This window comes from Passer montanus, unplaced genomic scaffold (genome assembly GCF_014805655.1).
Source record: "Passer montanus isolate IOZ18808 unplaced genomic scaffold, ASM1480565v1 scaffold2, whole genome shotgun sequence".
NCBI lineage: Eukaryota > Metazoa > Chordata > Aves > Passeriformes > Passeridae > Passer > Passer montanus.
In genome coordinates, this window is record NW_024366591.1 from 6,187,306 (window position 1) to 6,207,520 (window position 20,215).

General features: G+C 39.3%; 1 protein-coding gene across 2 annotated transcripts in view; it reads right to left on the reverse strand.

The window, feature by feature from the left end:
* The window catches only part of THBS2 (thrombospondin 2), a 32,954-nt gene extending 13,077 nt beyond the window's left edge, over nt 1–19,877 (reverse strand). Inside the window, exons 1-14 of one of the 2 annotated variants that reach the window (XM_039707580.1) lie at nt 19,642–19,877; nt 18,484–18,555; nt 17,005–17,561; nt 15,418–15,502; nt 10,853–11,046; nt 9,924–10,064; nt 9,631–9,727; nt 8,745–8,915; nt 7,696–7,872; nt 6,780–6,953; nt 6,209–6,336; nt 5,954–6,106; nt 4,682–4,900; nt 1,508–1,615 (exon numbers count right to left, since the gene is read on the reverse strand). In XM_039707580.1, the coding sequence (XP_039563514.1) occupies nt 1,508–1,615; nt 4,682–4,900; nt 5,954–6,106; nt 6,209–6,336; nt 6,780–6,953; nt 7,696–7,872; nt 8,745–8,915; nt 9,631–9,727; nt 9,924–10,064; nt 10,853–11,046; nt 15,418–15,502; nt 17,005–17,561; nt 18,484–18,555; nt 19,642–19,648 (2,283 nt within the window). In that variant the 5' untranslated portion in view covers nt 19,649–19,877. Of the gene's footprint in view, nt 1–1,507; nt 1,616–4,681; nt 4,901–5,953; nt 6,107–6,208; nt 6,337–6,779; nt 6,954–7,695; nt 7,873–8,744; nt 8,916–9,630; nt 9,728–9,923; nt 10,065–10,852; nt 11,047–15,417; nt 15,503–17,004; nt 17,562–18,483; nt 18,559–19,641 lie in introns of both variants that reach the window. The other variant, XM_039707579.1, reaches the window with a different exon arrangement.
* Nucleotides 19,878–20,215: the final 338 nt, after the last annotated feature.

The window sequence follows — 20,215 nt, forward strand, 5'->3', positions numbered from 1 at the left end:
TTTCCCTATCTCACAGGGAGAGCAACAGGCATTTTGAACTGGATCTGTACTCAGACATTTAAATGAAGATGTATCACTGGTACATGTACTTAAAAAGTCAGAACACATTGCAAAATCAGGTCAACTTCAGCTGCACTTGATAACTTTCGAAAAACAAAAAACAACTAGAATTGTTACTCTGACTTTTTTGGAACAAACTACTGTTAGTATTTTCAAGTTTATACAACATATTTTGATTTTTCAATTTAAACAAGTATTAACTTTTTATTGGTTGTGCTCTATTGAACAAGATAATAAAATATAAAAAGTGGGGTTTTTTAATGTTAAAATGAAATGCTCTTATTTACCAAAAATCATTTTACCTGAGACCTTCTAATGGAATTTTGAAAATTTCCTATCACTTTAATTTAAAAATATGCCAGAACAATAATTCTTACATTTCACACATTCCCAAATTGCACATGGATTTTTTCACATGCACAAGACAGTACTCAGTGAGAAATGCAAAGAAGAAAGAAAACCAAAACAGTGATAGTGATGGCTACATCAGTGGCATGGAATCTGAAGGGAGGTCACAAGATAAAAAAAAAAAATCTTTAAACTTCTTTTTCCTCTGCTAAATAGAAAAAACCCACATTTAATAGGAAATAATTTTTAGCACAATACTTTAAATTCCCCTGAAATATATTTCATATAATCAAAGGCAACATACAGAGGCAAGTCAAAATTTCATACTGTTCATGTAACAATTTCTAGCTGCAATTTGAAAAATACACATACTAAATCATATTTCTTTATCACATGATTTTTTGGGTTTTTTTTTTTTAAGTTTTCCAAATAGAGACCAAATGAGCACAGCTCTTACCCAACTTTAACCAGCTGAAGCTCTAGAGCATCTAGGTTGCCTCTGAAGGGAATAAAGAAGAACAGTAAAATTCTAATACCAATTCACTCCTCCTAAATATGTTCTGAAAAGTCAGGGTGAAGCAAACTCTCAAAGTGCCTCCATCTTTTTATTGATTGTACAACAGGCAACAGTTTTAGACTAAGTGGCTATCTTTTAGGCTGCAGGTAAATGAATTTGTCTTCTGTGTAGATCTGAAGGAAAGTATAAACTAGGCTAGGTATTTTCCTCCCATCATTTTCCTTTGATACTGGCTTGTTTATAGTTGTCTTAGAAACAAGTTACAATGAATAAAAATAACATCATATATATAATTTACCAGCTTTTCAAATACAGTAGACTTGTCATTCTCTGTCATAATAATATAAAAAATCCAATACCACTTTCCATTAAATTGTTTTCATGTACATAACTGAACTCAAAACTGATACAGAGAACATAGTTCTCTGTACACACTTTACTCTGCACTACACATCATTCAGGGAAGGAAGTGCAGAATAACTCAGTTGAAGCTCTGAACAATTAAGTTCACATCTATTGTAATGGTTTTCCTTAAAATCAGATGTTTAGGTCAAACGTACTGCAGACAGATACACATCTTACTTTGTCATCTTCGACACCATCATTGTCATCATCCTCATCACAGGCATCTCCTTTGCCATCTTTATCAAAGTCTTCTTGGCCAGAGTTAGGCAGAAGGGGGCAGTTATCCTGGCCAAAAGAAATAATCAATACATTATGTTTACATTATGTCAGGATAACTTGCCTGGGCAGAGGAGTAGATATGGTACACCAGAGACTATAAAACAAGAGCAATCAGCAAAGTACTTTTGAAAGTGCCTGTTTTTTTGTTGCCAACGGTAGTATTCATTTGCTGCTTTCATATTGTAAAGTGAAATGCAGCTGCAAATCATTCTATTTCCCAGCTGCTATTAGTGCAGCATTTCTAGTAAATTTTAGAGGGAACTAGCAAAGAACAAACACACCACATGCACAGACATGGACTCTTACACCAACTTTTTGTAGACAATTCATGAGATATGTTTGAAGATTACATTAAAAAATCACCGTGTTTTTTTGCCAGAAAAATAAAAAACCAAGCCAAGAGGTCTTCAGAAACAGCTGTTCATATGGAAAGTTACTACACAGCAATGGAAAGTACTACACATCTAAGAAAGGATTTTGAAAAAGTGTCTTTATATGGTTCTGTAAAACAGTACAGTACCTTTGCACTCCCATGGCTTTAAAAATAAAAGTCAAACAGATCTCTTTATTTTGTATCACAGCTTTGTAAAGGATAATTATATTATATAAACAAGTCTTAAGTTACACTAAAAATAAGGAAAATAGCTTGCCAAACTTTCAATATGCATTTTTTAAAAAATACTAAAATCAGCTAAAATGGAATGCAATTCTACCACTTGCTATGAATAAATACATCTATGAAAACACACTATTATTCTCATTTTTACTCACATTCCAGATCTACCTCACCCAAAACTAAATCTGTCAAAAGAGTGTACAAATATCTCTTTTGTAACACATACTCTAGAAAATGAATATTATAGTAAGATGTTTTCAATCTCAGTGGTTCTAATAGTACAGACAATTTAAGAAAAAGAGTACTGGAAATATTGTGATAAATATCAAATCCCCAAAATTTTTATCAAATACCTGTGAAGAATCTTGACTGTCCACCTCAACACTGATTATCAGTAATTAAAAAAAAAAATTGAAATAATGAAAGAAAATAGTCACAAGAATAAGTTAATTTTCAATCATTTTCAGCTAAAGGAAAGAAGTTTTTTAAAATTAAATTACTCAACTAGGATATTTTGTAAAGAATACAAGGGCCTGAAAATTTGTGGTATTTTTAAGGGGGTTTTTTTTGGCAGATAGAGAGGTCCTATTAAATGAAGTACTTGTGTCTATTAGATCAACACATTTTACAGAAAGCATTAAACAATCTTTGGAAACAGGTTTTTTTCCTGAAAGGGCTCAGCACGTTGTGTTTAACCAAAACAAATGCTTTGTGTTACATCAAGAGTGAACGTGTGCAAATTCTGATGACAGGAACTGAGAGAAATATATATGAAGTGCAACAGATAAGTTGGCTGAATCTACAATGAACAGACATCAATTACAGTGAGGAAGACCAACATTTGAGGCCCAAACTTCCATCCATATCTGAAACTCTTTGGCTGACACAGCCCAGATTCACACGAGTGACTTACTCTCTCAAACAGCCTGATTTCAAACTTTCCTAGTCTCTTGAACTATATTTGTCTTAACCACTATAGTAGTCCAGAGCTCAGTCATTTTTGCATTTCTTTCCTCTTTTTTTTAAGCGGAACTTTTTGTGCTAGAACTTCAAGAAGATTTATAGGCAGATTACTTTAACATGGAGGAGAAGCAAAAATGTTTCAGGTCTGGGAAAATAAACCCTCAAGAACCTCAGAAGAGAAAATCTTGCCCTTACAACCATGACTGATTAGCAAAATACCTGAGCTTCTGCCTACTGATCATATACAGGTAATCCAGTGTTGTCAGTGTCCCCACAGATAGGTGTTTAAAACTGAACACTGCACATGCCTTCTACTCTGACAAAACTCCTCCATCCCAGTTGCTTAATTTGCTGCTGCAAACAGTGTATGCCCCTCTGTATTGTGCCTCTCATTCAGCCATCAGCAAGGCCACCACTCAGAACTAGGATCCACAGAATTGCCTGTCAGAGAATGCCTCCACCAGTCACCTATTTGAGCCATTGTTAAACTGGTGGAACAACTTTCAGCCTGGTTTTGTACAGCATCAGGACAAGAGCTACAAGGAGGCTGCTCACCATTTCTGAGCAATTCCCACTGGAAGGCTGCTCAGATCATGAAACCAAGAAGGACTTGCTGTGTGCTGCAGATGAGCACAGAACCAGGTCCCAGAGAACATACCTGGTGGACACACCCTACTAAACTACATGCCACCATTTTTAGGCTCTCTGATGCTGATTTTTCTCATTGGTGTAGTAATTTTTCATTGCTCACTACAACAGCACAGCTGCACAGCAAGATTGAATAGGTACCATTTGCCAGGTGTAGAGCCAATGGTGGCAGGCAGGTCATGTGATTCCCCTTGAGAGGGTGAGAGCTGGGATTTCACATCTCTGAAGGGTGAGAGAGGCTGAATCTCTCATCCTGTTCCTATGAGCCTTTGCAATAAGGAGAACTTCTCTAAGTAGTCACATTCATTCCTCTCTTAGGCTTCTATTGTCAAAAATTCTCAGGGTCCGAATCCAGTTGTCAGAGTGTGTGGTCTACTAACTCTTTAAAAGGAAGGGTAGTTCAACACAGCATTTTGAACTCTAGCCCTTACATGGCTGTCAGTGCCTTTTACAAGCCCTGCAGGTAGGATTTCACACTTGTCTGGGTCCTGAGATCCCTGTTTGGTTCTCACTAGCTCTGTGCTTTGCACCCATGCTTTAGGCAACTCCTGCTCAGTGTGCTAACTCCATTCACAGTGAGCATCCCAATTGTCCGTGTGTTCTGAGTAGGAAGAAATCCAAGGCAGAGGACTCTGGATTTAATTTTGAGAATCCCTTACTGTATCTTACCAGATTAAATGAATACACATTTCATAGCATCTCCTAGAAAACGAGCATGCTGTAATAGTCAAAGCTTACTGAAAGCAACCACCAGCTGCATGAATTAAAAGGGTTACTTACAACTATTTAGGAAAAAGTGAAAAAGTTGTTAACACATAGCATTTTTATCAACCTTTTTCACCTACCTTCACACAGTGGTATGTTGCATTAGCAGCACAGACCAAGTTGTTATTAGGCCAGCCATCCAAATCTGAATCCTCGCCACAGATGCGTCCATCACCAGCATAACCTGTCCTACATTCACATTTGTACATTGGATCACTGAAATGACCCAGATAGATGCACTCTGCAGACTTGTGGCAGCTGTGTGTCTTGTCCTTGCATGGATTCTCAGGTTCACAGACCTGTAAATGATGAAGCATATTCAATAAAACCTGATAATCACAGCCAGCTGTGTGTGCCTCAACTTCATCAAAATGAGACCAGTTATTTAGAGCTCTGAAGACAGGAACTTTGTTTTGATTGTGGTTAGCAAATCATACTGCTCTCTCAGTTCACAACTCCAACAAATATGTACAATGAAAATAATTAAAACAAACCACTGGAAAACCTGGACATTATTTAAAAAGCAATTAAAGTGGTTAACAATTTCAGAACTGTATCTGCCTTCTTCCAGATGTCATTAAACCCCAGAAATTACCTGCAACAGAAAGGAGATTGTACTCACCTCTTTTCTTTAGTGTTTTGCCTGATAGTATAAAAGGACTCACTTATTTTCTTAAATCAAAGAGATCCTAACTAATTCTTGTGTTCACCTAATGTAGGTCTTTGTTACCTCCTCCTTATGACTAATTTTTCATTGGGAGTATTTGAGAATCTTACACAGATGGTTCACATGCAGAATTCACAAGCTGAGCTAACCACAGATTGATTCAACAGCAACAAAGAGAAGGCAAATCATGACTTCCACTTTAACATTTTTTGTCTTTTCTAGGAAACTGTAGTCCTCAACCTTACTTCTACTTCCTCCTGTCCTTCACCACTGATAAGCTTTGGCCCAATGGAATTTAGGGAGTGAGAACATCAGACATGTGTCTGATAACACTGAAATTAACAGTGTCATACTCATGAAAAAAACAATACTAATTCTTCAGTTTCTATTCTCCAGAATAGATATGTTAACCTCAGAGAAAAGAATGCAAAGCAGGGAAATGTTTGCTCCTGGAATTTTAGGCCCATTTGGTACAACTATACAGATGCCTACAAAAAAATCAAACTCTTAAGAATGCCAATCCCAAATTCAGTGTTTTGTTACTCAAAACACAAATACTCTGAAACAACAGTTAGTTATTTCAAGCCATTTTTGTTTGGTACCCAAGTTTATCTTATGCCATCATTCAAAGATATTTCAGATGAGAATTACTCAAAGCCATCAAATTCCCTTCAATATCACTTACTTGCTTCTCTGTCTTGGCAACTTCGAGCCCTACTCCATAGGGCTGACTTCCTTTATAGCGTGGAGGACACGGCAAGCAGTGGAAACCCGGATTTGTGTTCACGCAGCGATGGACCTGATTCACTTTAAAGCAAACATCTGACACAGCTATACACTGCAGGTAAAGAAAGAAAAAAAGGAGAAATCAATTGGACGTGTAATTCTCAAATAATTTTTCATGGTGATTTCATGATGTTAATGGAAACAAAGCCAATACCTCATCAAGATCCTCACAGAAGGTACCATTGCCAAGGTATCCTGCTGGGCATGCCCCACATGACCAAGAACCATCTGGGTAACTGTTGCATTCTGCTCCAGGAAAGCAAGGATTTGACAAACACCCATCTGGCAAAGACACACAAAACTGAAAATTAAGTAAGGGGCATAAAAAGCATGTAAAACTTCATTTAAGAAACACATATTCTCTGATCATTAGCTTGGATCACAATTGATGCAACAGACTCTTATGAAACCGCTACAGTTAAGGTTATTAAGTGCATTTAAGACTAATTATTATTGATTTAATATGAAAAAAATTACAGATTTTTACATCCAGTTTAATATATTACAGCATCCTCAATCCCTATTTAAGAAAGGCATACTTGTTCAAGAAAGTTGGTATCACGAATATAAATAAAATCCCACTAAATAGCCCTTAAAATAGTTTAATATCCTCTACTGAAACAAAGCTATAATTAGCAGATTCCTGTAGTGTCACTTCATAATTACCCATTAAAGAGATAACAGCAATAATAGTTACTCAGACTGAGAAAAGAATGAATACCAACCAATTGGACAATCCTTCTTATTGCACATATCATGTTGCTTGGTATCTCCCACACACGGCTTTCCTCCATACTGTGGCTCTGGACTGTTACAGAGGCGAGACCTCTCACGAATTCCTCCTCCACAGGTGACAGTGCAGGCAGACCACGGAGACCAAGGACCCCACTGGCCATTCACTAAGATATGTAAAAGAGCAGAGAATCATAGGCAATACTTAAGTGGGGACATCTGGTGCCAATGACAACAATTCTTCATCAGATCCCTGACTAGAGACAGTTCATCACTATGTACGTAGGAAGATGATGACAGATGTTTGCACTGAGATAGCAATATTTCAGAAACAAACCAATGAAAAATACCCAACTGCTTCGTAGGCATTTTTTTGCCAATAATTCAAAACAGCATGCCATGCCCACTAGACATGCAAAGAGAAAAAAAGGAGGAAAAATTATATGAAAGTGACAGTGTATGAAATGACAGGTCTCTAAAAAAGGTTAAAAGTGTAGATGAATAAGAAAGAATTAATAATAGCAATTAATTGTGTTGAATATGTAAAGAATGTATACACAAATAACAAAGAAACCTGACTATTGGGGGATTCTATTCCTAACAAGTACAGAGACAGCTTCCTTTTACAAAGGAGGTATTTATTTTTGATATGCGGAGACATATCAGTAAAATGGAAATGTCTCAAGCTCTTTAAATATTAAAGCCAAATTATAACTTGGAAGGTTTACAAAACCTCTAACTGCATAGTTGCCTTCATTTTCAAAACGCCCTTCTGTGTTATTTCACTCATAGATAGATAAAATTGTATTTTCCATCATAGAAATTCACTGCCATTTAGATCTGAACAAAGAGAAGTAATTCAGCTGGAATATTATTGTGTTACTTTTGATTCAAGAACCACAGACATACCTGGACATGGAACCTTCTCACACTTCTCTGTTTCACGCCCATTTCCCACACAGTTTTTCCCACCCATCTGGGGAATAGGAGAATTGCAGAGGCGAATGCGGGTGATATTTCCCACTCCACAGGTAACTGAACAGGAAGACCAGGGAGACCAGTGACTCCAGCCACCATCTTGACGTACTGCCAGAGAAAAGAGCAAAACTCAAGCAAACAGCCCACTTGCAGCAGTAATACAAACTCACTTGTGAGGTTAACCTTCTAATGAGCCTCTCCCCACATCTGATGAATGTCCCATCTCTTTCCTACAATTTCACTTACAAAGCCCATCATGCCAGCTCAGGTACTCAATAGTTTTCTTAGGAATTTTAGTAACCAATGTATGACTAACAATTATGCCAGATATTTTACTTAAAAATAAACTTTTCCAATGAAACAAACACTTGTTCAAAATGTACATTTGGAGATCTAGCAGTCCCAGCTGCTAGATATTGCCCTAGGTATTATATTAGCCTGGATGTCACAGGTACTTGCAATAGCATTAACTAAACTTCTGGAATACCATCCTTGTAAGTGCCTTAAATATAAAAGCAGTTTGATATTTTTCAGAAATCTTCCATGACTACTGTATTCCTAAACACAGATAAGTTCATGGAATGGCCCAACAATCACTGAATGGCAGATGTAAACAGCCTTGAATATCATGTTTACGAACTACGTGTTAATCTCTAAACTGAGTTCAAACAAAATACTCTAGTTCATAATGTCAAAGAAAGCTCACTCCTTTTTTTTTTGGTTTGTTTGGGTTTTTTTGTTTTGGTTTGGTTTTTTTTTTTGTTTTTTTTACATAGCTAAGCCCAGAATGTACATACCTATTACATTGTTAAGAAAGTGACATTTGACATACTTGAAAGGGTAAAATTGGCAAAGAATGTAATGACAGCTACTTTATTGGTGCATATAGGATTTCTCAAGTACATATTGTCCTGACTAAATCTGGTCTTGCTTTGAGATGTCCAAAGAAGCTTTTAAAATGGAACAAATTTATTACTTACTGCGATGGTCACATTTCTTAAAGCTGCACATCCTTGTCTGGATGTGCGGACCTGTGCAAGCACTCCTGGTGACATCACACGACCTTCCTCGCATCTGTGTCCCAGAGCCACAGGTAACTGAGCACTTTGTCCAGTCTGACCATGGTGACCAGCCCTCCTCACTGTCATCAGCTGAAGAGCAAAACATAAGAAAAAGTGCTTAGCTTTGAAAGCTGCTCTTTTATCCTACTTAGAAGATATTATCTTCTCTTTTTCTGCAGAATATGTACTTTAACATTTAGAACTCTCCTTTTTTAATGTTGCTTTCCCAAGCTGCCACTGACATTACAGAATTATGGTGTAATATAATGAGAGATTAGTTGAGATAAGAATCCTGGATCTCCATGAACTTGTGTGCAGTGTGTTTGCACAAAGCACTGATCTTCAAAGGAAGAACATCTTGTCTCTAGAATGAACCAAGCCAAAACCTGAGTCCAAACTACCTTTGGCTTCAGAATATAGGTCAGTGTAATACATGGCCCCACCTTTGAAAGCTGCATAATGGTGAACATGATCAAGAGCACATTGTAAGAATATCCCCTATGCTCTGAATGGGCAAAAAAATGTGAAACATGACTGGGGAGAAGCATGCTTTTAACATTTTATGTCCAAGGTAGCTAAGCAGATTATCATCTTAATTGTAAGCAATCAATATAATCAATGAAGACAGACTCCTTCAGAGGTAACTTAAAGCACCCAAGTTATGTGTGATCTTTGCATACATGCAAGTTCTATATTTGATCTTACCTGCCTTGACATCTTACTTGTTTTGAGCTTTCAAAAACACTAGTAATGATTTTAAATAATGCCAAAGACTATCTGTCTTTCTCCCCAGCTAAATACTCACAATGAGAGCAGACTGGACAGCATTCACCTTCAACAAAAACTGGATCAGCACAGGAAACTGCTGGGCAGGTGATTTGATTGCACACAATTTTGGAATCCTAAAGGCAAAGAAATCAATTTACTGATTTATGCTCACAGAGAGGTAAATGAAGGTGGGCATCTGGGGAAATTTCATGTGTGGAAATGTTTTGATTCGTTCTATCATGGACATGGGGACTACTTTTTATAAATGTCATTATGGACAGTTGAGCTGGAACTCCATTTCTGCAGAGAAGAATATTTCCAAAATCTTACCTGGCAAATGCACTTGGTGCAGCTATCCACAATCCAGCTTTCATTATCTGCAAAGACACGGCCATCCTGCCAGCAAACTGGTTGGTTCTTCGTTGTTTTGTTAGGCCCAATCAGTTCCCACATAATTTGGTTCTCTTCAGACTAGAAGATAAATTTAATGAAAAAAATTGTGTATTTCATAAGCGAAGTTTTAAATAGACAAAACTGAAATATGATTGCACTAAATTCTTCCATCAAAGAATGTATTTTTATGTATTTATGTACATAAGGAAGACGAAGTATTGCAGTCCCACATAGCAATTCTTCTAGCAATGGTACAAACTCAGTCACACTGAGAGAACAAGGGAAATCTGGTTTTAGCCATTTTGCTTTATTCTAACACATCTCATCTTTAGGTGAGAAGATTTAGTCCTGACACATATGGCATACTAATAAAATTCCTTCAGAAATAATTAGCTGATTCAGAATAAGAAGAGGGGCAGACTTCAGCAGAACATCACAATCATACTTCAACTATGAAAATCCCATACATTTACCTGCAGTTTAGGTACCCCATGTAGCCACTTACTGAGGTATTCATAAATGGTGTAAACATGGTAATAAGGCTCTAACTGTATGAAAGCAAGGTTGGGATTGCTACCTGTCAATTTCCAAACCTTTAGAAGGATTTTCCCCATGTATGAGTGCATGTGTGTGTGTATGCTCTTTTAAACCCAGTCTGTGAAAAAACAAGCCTTGATTAAAGTGTTATACTCAAGAACTACCAATTAGTGTCAATGAAAAGAGGACATCTTTACATTACACAGAAATATTAACAGGTGTTCATATGCAATATAGAAAACTCTATTAAATACCCTGGCATAAAATAAGGAAGGAAAGAGCACTGCACAGCAGACCTCCATGAGTTCTCCAGACTTGCATGTACCTACCACTTTTTGGAGGTTATCAGCCAAGTTGTTGACCACAATGCGCAGGCCAGTGAGCTCTGTGAACATTGATCCCAGCTCCTCACAGGAGCGGTCACAGAACTCGGCCTTCTCCGGTTTCTCACCCACGTACTCAGTTGTGACAGCAGGGCCCAAGTGAAGGATTTCAGTGCTCTCATTGATGGTGTTCACTTCAGCTGGTAGCAAGAGAATGAAAGAGAAGAGAAGCATATACAAAGCTCTTCCACACATTACAGATTTCTGCTGAAATTACAGATTGGCACCCATAGGTAGGGTTTAAACACATCTATTTTGGCACAGCTTCATGCTTATTATACCCATGAATAAAAGAGGGGTTAGATGTCAGCTGGTTCCAATTATAGGCTTTCCCTTTCAAACTTAAGAGCCAAGCAGTGTCTCACATGGCAATCAGTTTAAAATTGTTGGCACTGTAACACATTCATTTATGAAGGCTAACAAAAGGATACAGTATCAAAAAAGCAAACCTATTTTATCCACTCAGACATAAAAGGTTTCAGATTTTTTCATGACCTATCACATTTCCTCAAGGCAGAGAAAAAGGTAGGAGAAAGTCTCCTTGCAGAAAGTCATAGTCCCTTTCTTCCATACATTCCATGGTTGGATCAAATTTGGACCATTATGCAATGTATCCCAGACTGGGCTGCTCTATACTGCACTGCCCAATGTTAAATTCAGAGAAGCTGTTATTAAAACAGTTCCAAACTCCAAAACACTTCTCCAAAAGGCAGATTGTAATTAAAAGAGAACTTTGCATGCATTAGACAGGTAGAACTAGACATGTTCTAATATAATTTTAAAAGACATCCCTGTCTGCAGTAAATTCCTGAAAAATAACAACAGAATGCATTATTTTAATTAATAAAAAAGCACATAGATAACTAAACAAAACAGCTTATGTTCTGTTAAGCATTTGAATCTCCATCACGTAAATGTCTTATGGATTCCATGGACACTTTCTCCAAGGACTCCATGAGAAACTCAAAATTGGTATCAGCTATACAGCAATCCATATTTCCCTATCTCTTAATAAGGACTTCTTTACCAGATTTGGAGATGTTGGAATAGCTCAGGGTTACTAAAGAGAGAGGACAAGCAATGGATATAGCAATTGGAAATGAAGAAATCAGCACAGGAAAATGTGTCATAAAACACGTGTGTCAAAACCCCAATACCATTCAGTGTTGACAAATCACCAAAGGTGGCAAATCTTCAGAAATGTTAAGGGCTTGATTTGATGCTTTAGCATGCAATGTAAAGTGTTATATATAAATATAAAAGGAAATGAAAACAGGAGCAAAGCATTCATTCATTTGGAAGGATAAAAATAAAAGAACAAAGAATCAACCCACAATATGACATTAAGTGATTACTCCTCAACCAAACTTAAAATTATTGGCTTGATGTGCTTTTAAATTAGCTATAAAACTTCTGCCACTAGCCAAGGTCTACAAAAAAATTGTTCTCAGTTTTCCAAAGTTGAAGAAATTGTCCAGCTTCATTTACAGGATGGGAGAAAACCACATAGCAGATCAGAACTCTCTGTGTCATAACAGTTTATTTCAGCTGCTTTTTGATTCCCTGGAAAGAATGTAATTTTCCTACCACATTGGAACTAGATTTCTCAGATCCCCCCACAGCACTTCTCAGATCATTAATTTCATATTTTTCAAGCCAACATGGAGTGTGCCTTGACCGGAACATTCTGAGGACATTAATAAAGTTGCAATCTCAGCAGGAAACATAAACCAAAACTATGTTAGAAGAACTAAATCCTCACTTCCTACTGGTACTTGGCAGTGACTGAAAGAAGATGCCTGGGGATCACTGGGAAATCAGTTCTCTGCTGCTGGCTTCCTGCTAATTTCCTAAGGACCAGATGATTAAAATGAGAAATCAGAAGAGCAAAATGTGCATCCTCTTACATATGCAAATATCATTCTGTTGATATAATTCAAAAAGGCATTTTATTGATGTTCCTATTTAGGTGTGGTTTTGTCATCTTTCCTATCCAGTGCAGTGTATAAATCCTGCCTAAAGGATCAGCAGTCACCACACTACAGACATACTTTCCTACCCTCAACCAAACAGCAATCCCAAGCCATTGTTTCACTATATGTCACATTCCCATATTAGGCTTAAAGATGGGTTGGGAAAACACAGTCCTGTCTCCTTTTGTGTCCTTAGGGCTGAGGGAACTTCATTAGTAACATCAGCCTTGCTGTCATGGGACATTAACATATAAATATGTCATCTTAATGCCTGTACTTTAGGTCAACGAGTCTGCCATCAAAATAGGAAAATATCTTGTGGTCAGTAAAACCATTAATGGCTTTTCAACTGTGGAATTGTCATTAGCAGCATCCCCCAAGTTTCAATACTGGGCCCAGTCTTGTCTAACTTATCCATCAATGACTTGGATGAAGGGACAGATGCCTCCTCAGCAAGTTCACAGACAACACAAAGTTGGGAGGAGTGACCAATACCCCCAGAGGGCTGTGCACATCTTCAGAATGACCTCAACAGGCTGCAGAGATGAACAGAGAAGAACCATTCTGCTCCTCTCCTCATCCTCAGCCATATCTGGAGTGCTGTGTCCACTTCTAGGCTCCTCGGTACAAGAAAGATATGGAGCTCGTGTACTGGGTCCAACCACAGACTACAAGTTAATTAAGGGATTGGAGCCTCCCTCTTATGAGGAAAGGCTGAAGGAGCTGGGCCTGTTCAGCCTCAAGGAGAGACAACTGAAATGGGACCTCATCAAGGTGTATAAATATCTACAGGGGATGGAGCCAGGCTCTGGCTAAGTTAAGTGGTGCCAAGCAATAGGACAAGAGGCAATGGGCCAATACTGATGCACAGGAAGTTCCACCTGGATATGAGGAAGAACTTCTTCACTGTGTGGGAGACCAAGCACTGCAGAGCTGCCCAGAGAGATTGTGGAGTCTCCCTCACTGGAGATATTCAAGAATCACCTGGACACAACTCTGTGCCACGTGCTCTGGATGACTCTCCTTGAGCAGGGAGGTTACACTGATGATGTCTAGCAGTCCTTTTCCACCTGACCCATTCTATGAGTATATAATTAAGCTGGATAGGCAATGTCAAACTCTGACATGCACATAAAAACCTCTCGAGTAATTTTGATGGCCTCACTATGCTATTGGTTCTTTTCTGTTACTGCAGAAGAAATTTCCATCTAGTTTGGAAAGTAAACACTAGGTTAAATTTCCATCTTGTAGTGTTCCCTAGGTGTTGCAAAGTAAAAGCAGAAATACTGTGAATTATTTGCTAAATAATTCCCAGTAAGGATTAAAAAAACCCCCCAAATTGTATATTTTATAGGACTGAAAATTTGGCAATTAGCACATGTAATAAAAATACATTAAGAAAATATTATCTGTTGGTTACCAGCAGCTTACAGCTGTACAAGAATTCCTCCTAAGGTATGTATTAGCATGAAGAATTCAATTATTCCTTTAGGCTCCCATTGGTTTCCTCTTCATAGCAGAGGTACAGTAACAGTCCATTTCTACTTGGTGATATTTCAAAACATTTAGACTCATTTGAAGAAGTCAATATCTGCTATTGTTTAATTTCTGGGTTTTGCATAAAGAGGAAAACAATGAGTTCAATCTGCTTAATTGATTTTCTATATACCACATATTTTAGCAAAGTAACAGAATTAATGGTATTTCAGGTGGCAGGAGTTTCAAAAAAAACCCTGAAGTCCTGTCTTGGGTACCCACAACATTCCTCTGAAAGACTGAGCTGGCTCTGATCCTTAACTGAGCTCTTGTCAGCTACAAGCAGTGGGAAGTAAAACAGTCAACACCTCCTATAAAATTGAGTACAAAACCTTAGCACGTATTTGACAAATAATCCTAATTCTTTCATGGGGAATCCATTACACACCTACGCACAGAGTGCTCCCCTCCTGGCAGGGTAAGCATGAACTGGACTAACAAGAACACATCAGCCCTTAACATACATGCCCTCCATATCTCTTCCTTTGATTTCTTATTTTCCTGAGGCTGTTTTGGTTAACAATATGTTGGGAGTCAAACCCAAGGCCTCTTTCAGTTGAAGGTATTGTCACAGAATTCAGTGTCTTTAAGAATGGCAGACTGGTTTGTGGGCCCATTGAGTCAGCAGCAGAATTCAGAAGCAATGCTACCTGTCTTGTGTACAAAGAATTGCAAGAACACTCACGTAAGAAAATATATATTTTCCTACATATAGGCTTTTTTCCCTTTCATTTCTACTAATTTATTGCTCAACACTTTTTTCCCCAGCTTAAGAACAGAGGTTCAGATTTATAAACCTAAGTAACTGAACTAAAATAATAGGCTAGAGAGTAGAAATTACTTCATATAAAGATATAAGTTCCCCCTACCACCAAAAAGCAACTTATGCCCCTTTTCATTTCAAAGGGATCTGTTGCCTGGTTTTAGGAGAATATTTCACAACTGACATTTCTAATTTTCAGATTCAACTGAACGATATTAACAAGATAACAAAAGCCTTACTTGACTGGCTTCTCTGGCATCCTTTCTTACGCAGAACATCCTCTATTGAAGTATCAAAGATTAACTGAATATTTTGCAAAAGACCCTGTAATCATAATTTTAAAAAGCAATTAAAAGCAGTAAGATCAATCTTTGAGTAACTAATAACTGATCTGTCTCAATTCCATGCTACTGACTGGATTCAGACATAAGCAAATACATAAAAAACAATCTACAAGTCATTAAAACTGACACACAGTAAAAAAAAAAAGTGGTTATAGCTTTTTTATATACAATTTCAATATTATAAGCCACAAAGCTGGATATGTTCTGAAACAAGTAATAATAAAATATATTAATCTGCTACAAGCTCAAATCTCCATTTACATAGTGAATTTTAGACTTTCATAGGGTCAAAGCCAACTTTTCTGCACCACGACACTTCCATCCTTAGCCAGTCATTCCCATGCACCATAGTTCACTGCCTCCTCAATTGTGCTGACGCTACCCTGAGCACTCTAAAACCAGACTGGTATCTATTTTACTTGGGAAAAAATACTAAAAGAAAAAAAATTAATATAAATTTTATTAAATTAAAAACCAGATTGTTACTCCATCAGTAGTGCTCATACAACTGGTTCTGAAGCTGTACTGTTAAGTGGCTCACTGAAACATAGTCACAGAGGCAGGAATGGAGAGGCTGTGGGCAAGGACTTCTGAAGTCCCTGCCAAAACTGGTCACCCCATGGAGCCAAACTCCAGCATATCAGGCTCTGGCTGAAAACTAAATGGCACAACATGAGAAAGAAAGGGCTTTTTGAAATTTTTGGAGCCATGAGTTCAAGTCTGACTTCAGCTGTGACTGAAAAAAAGCCATCCTTAAAACAGTTGGGCCAGATCACATCACTAGATTATGAGGCGGAAGGTCACTTTCATTTGATAGTAAAACCAAAAATCTTGTAATTGCTTCATCTCAAATATTTTCCACAAAAAAGAAAAATAATCTCATCTACAGAACTGATCAAAACTTTTTGTTGTATTTATTTTCTCAATTTTCTCCTCTTTTTAAAATTTTAATTGAAAAGAAACATTCAAAATGGCAAAACAGGATGTTCTGTTACAGGATGGACCAACACCACATGCTTCAGCTCCATTAAAAATTCTTTTCTTTCTTCTTCTTCTTTCAAATAGAAAAATAAAAATATTGACATGTTCTCATTATTTGAATAGATTAATTCAATGTAAAAACAGTTGTTCAAGAAATTCACAAAAATTCTACACATCACCACAAAACCCCAACATCTCTAGAAGTCTTACATCTGGAAGAGAAAAGGTATGGCTGCACAGGAAACCCAAAAATTGGTCTTGCATACTTTTCCTGGATTTAGACTTTGCTTTGCCTTTGCTGTCAGGAACCCCAAAATCACACAACACAGATCCAGCAATTAATAAAAGCAAACTCTGAAGAAAGTCTACTTGGGAACACCTGTGATTCCATCAGATCTCAGAGGCATTGGGACAACAAAACTACACAAACTGCATCTTCCCAAACTACTTTAAGTTACCTTCTTACCACACCACAGACCCAAGCTTCTGCAGGTCACCTACCCTGAAATGATTCTCCCGAGTGGACCCTTTTGCCACATATAGCCTGCTGCTCTCTGCTTTCAGCTGCTCATAGAAAGGCTCCTCCAGGATGAAGCTGTCAATAAGGTCACAGCCAACATAGAGGTTGTAGTTCTCCCCCGTTATCTGCACGGTGAGGTTCTTCCACTGGGAGTCAGCAAGGTCCACATCTTCCAGGGAAATCACGTTCTGGAAGCCATCCACCCAATAGATAAGGTCCAGGGTGTTGGCCCGGCCATTGGAAATGATCTCAAACTGCCTCTCACTGATGCCAGGGCCCTCTAAAGCAAGGACAGTGCCTCTAGATTGCCTGTCCTGCCTCAGAGTGGCTGAAAGGATAAAGCCCTCATTCTGTCGTATTAGTTTTAGGATCTTTTTTAGTTTCTCGGGTTTACATGGAGGAATATGGTCAAACCGAATGAAACGATACGCTGGCATAGTGGGGTCTGGGCCCCGGAACACCTTTGCTCCAATTGTCTTTCGGTTTATGTTACTGACTTGAAGTAAATCAAAGGTAGTCTCCTCTTCCTTGTCACCATCTGAAAAAGTTAACAGCATGTGACAATGTGTCTACAACAAGTCTTACAAGAAACAGCACTGTACAGTACACTTAGTAACTGCAATTGTATGACAGACATTAAGGACCATCAGAGTAAACTCAGTACTTTCTGGTCTTCACAAATGGAACTGTTCCTACAAGAAGGCAAGTGAATCGTATTTTCTACCTGAAATTTTCATTTACATGAAAATTCTCTCCTCCTGTGTGTACAAACACTTTTCATTATACACTTATACAGATGGCTTCATATTTTATAGCACTATATTATACATACTTTTACATATATATCTATTCTGTAGGCCATGTATATGCCTACACATGGATGCACGCAGCAATTTATTCATTAGGTATTTTTTATATATGATTGGATAAGGAACTTGAGGCAATTTCTGTATTTTGATTACCAGATAATGGAAAATCAAATGATGAGAGTCCATATGCCTACACAACAACTGAAAAAAAGAGATTTGCTTTTAAAGACTGTAATCAAGAAATCAGATGTAAATGAGGGTCTGGCACTGTGCCAATTTGTGTTCTACTTATATTTGGTCTGTAGATGTCCATTTCTCTATTTTTATCTTTTTAAAATGTTGATCCCACTCAGTGATTCTGTTTATGTTACTTTCACCATACATTTCCACCACACAGAAAAGTATAACATCAACTATTTCTGGGATTATATACATTTTAATTAATAATTTCTAAAGAAAGCAATTTAGAGGTAATAATATCAAGAAAACTTCATTTAGCACTGGCAAGGTATATCTACGAAAAATACCCCATGCACTTTAAAAAAAAAATCCTTTATGATTACTTAGCCCACCATAGTACAGGTAAGCCAACACTACAACTTTTAACTTTGGGAGTTAGTCCGTATCCAGTTAAGCAGTGTCTGAACTTACCCTGAGCATTTGAGGAAACCCACAGGGTTATCAAGACAGCAAGCCACAACAGCCCTCTCCTCTTCAGCATAACTTCTATGAATAAACCAAAAAGAAGTAAGTATTAGGGAAATTATATTTATCAGCTATAAATAGTACAATTTTCTTTATGAAATGACATAAACAGCAACTATATATATAAAAACAGAATTTTTATTTTGACTGATACTTATTCTGGGTCTACTCTTGATGGCAGAAGTAAAATGTGACATCAGGTGAAGGCAAGAGGAATTATGGAAATGTCCTTAATAAAAAGGAAATGCATAGAGAAAATATACCTTGTTATTTTCTTAATGAAATTTCAGTAGCTGGCATAGAGACCATATGACACTACATATGATCAGGAGATACAGCTTATGGCTAGCACATCTTTACTTTGGAGCACAATATTCAGCCAAAAATCCTTGTAGGATAATGGGATCTAAACTGGATGATGATTCCAAGTAATAGGGGTACTTTCCAGTACCGTGATACAAATGCTCTCTTCCGTATATATAAAAGTATATACAATCCATTGTACCCAACCACAGCTGGATAAAGTGACTCTTAACGTGATGCTGGGTTTGCCCTGTAGCACTCTGCAGTTATAAACCACGTAATTGCATCTCCATATGTGTCTCAGCGCACAGCGAATGGAGAAGAAGCATTCCCCCGAACGCGCAGAAATCCAGTTCTCTGCGTACAGCCAAATAATTTCAGCACTGCCAACTCCACACATTATTGCAGGGACTCTGGGATGCCGCCAGCGCTTCCCGTCTACATTTTCTTTGTTCAACCCGGAACTTTTATTACCTGGCATCTCCAGGGTACCACCGCTACGGCCAACTACTGGAAGCCACCAGGATGCCTCTCTCACCTCTCGAACCCAGGGGCTCCTGGCGGGACAGACCCTGCCTGGGCGACGGGCGCGGCGACGGCAGAGCTGCTGCGGGCAGGTGCCACACACCCACCTGCCCACGGCTGCTCCCCTCACCCCGCACCCCGACTGCCGCGGGGTCAGCAGCGGAGCGAGTGCCCGCGGCGAGCTCGGAGCGGGCGGCGGCGGAGCGGGCTGACAGCCTCCTCGGCCCGCCGAGCGGGCTGCGCGGCGGCACGGCACCTCGCCGCCCGGCGCCTCACCTGGCATCGGGGAGCCGACGGCGCCCTGGGGCTCTGCGGGGCGAGGCCGGCCGGGACTGGAGCGCGGTGCCACGCGACGCTCTGCTGCCGACGCCGTCGCGAGTCCCTCCAGGGCACCGCGCCCCGCGCCTTTATGGGCTGAGGGCCGGGCCCCGCTGTCAATCAGTGGCTCGGGGGCGCACCCCCGGCTCGCCCCTCCGCGGCGGTGACACAAACCCCCGCCGCCCCTTTCCCACCTCGCCTACCTGCGGGGCCATCCCCCGCCTAGGCCCGCCTCCGGCGGGCGGCGCAGGGGCGGTGCGGGGGGCGGGCAGGCCGGCAGCGGCCTCCCCCGGAGGGAGAGGGGCGGAGGGGCGGGCAGGACAGCGCTGTCGGTGTGGCGGGGGCCGAGCGCGGCAGAGCCCCCGGGAGGCGGCGCCAGGCCCCGCGGCGGGGCAGGAGCGCGGCCGGGAGCCGCCGTCGGGGTGAGCCGAGCCCCGGCTAGTGAAAGAACCCTCACTCTTAGGCTGATCCTAGACACGTTAGGAGAACTGAGAACTGTCTCCAGAAGCAGGGACTCCATTCACAACCATTG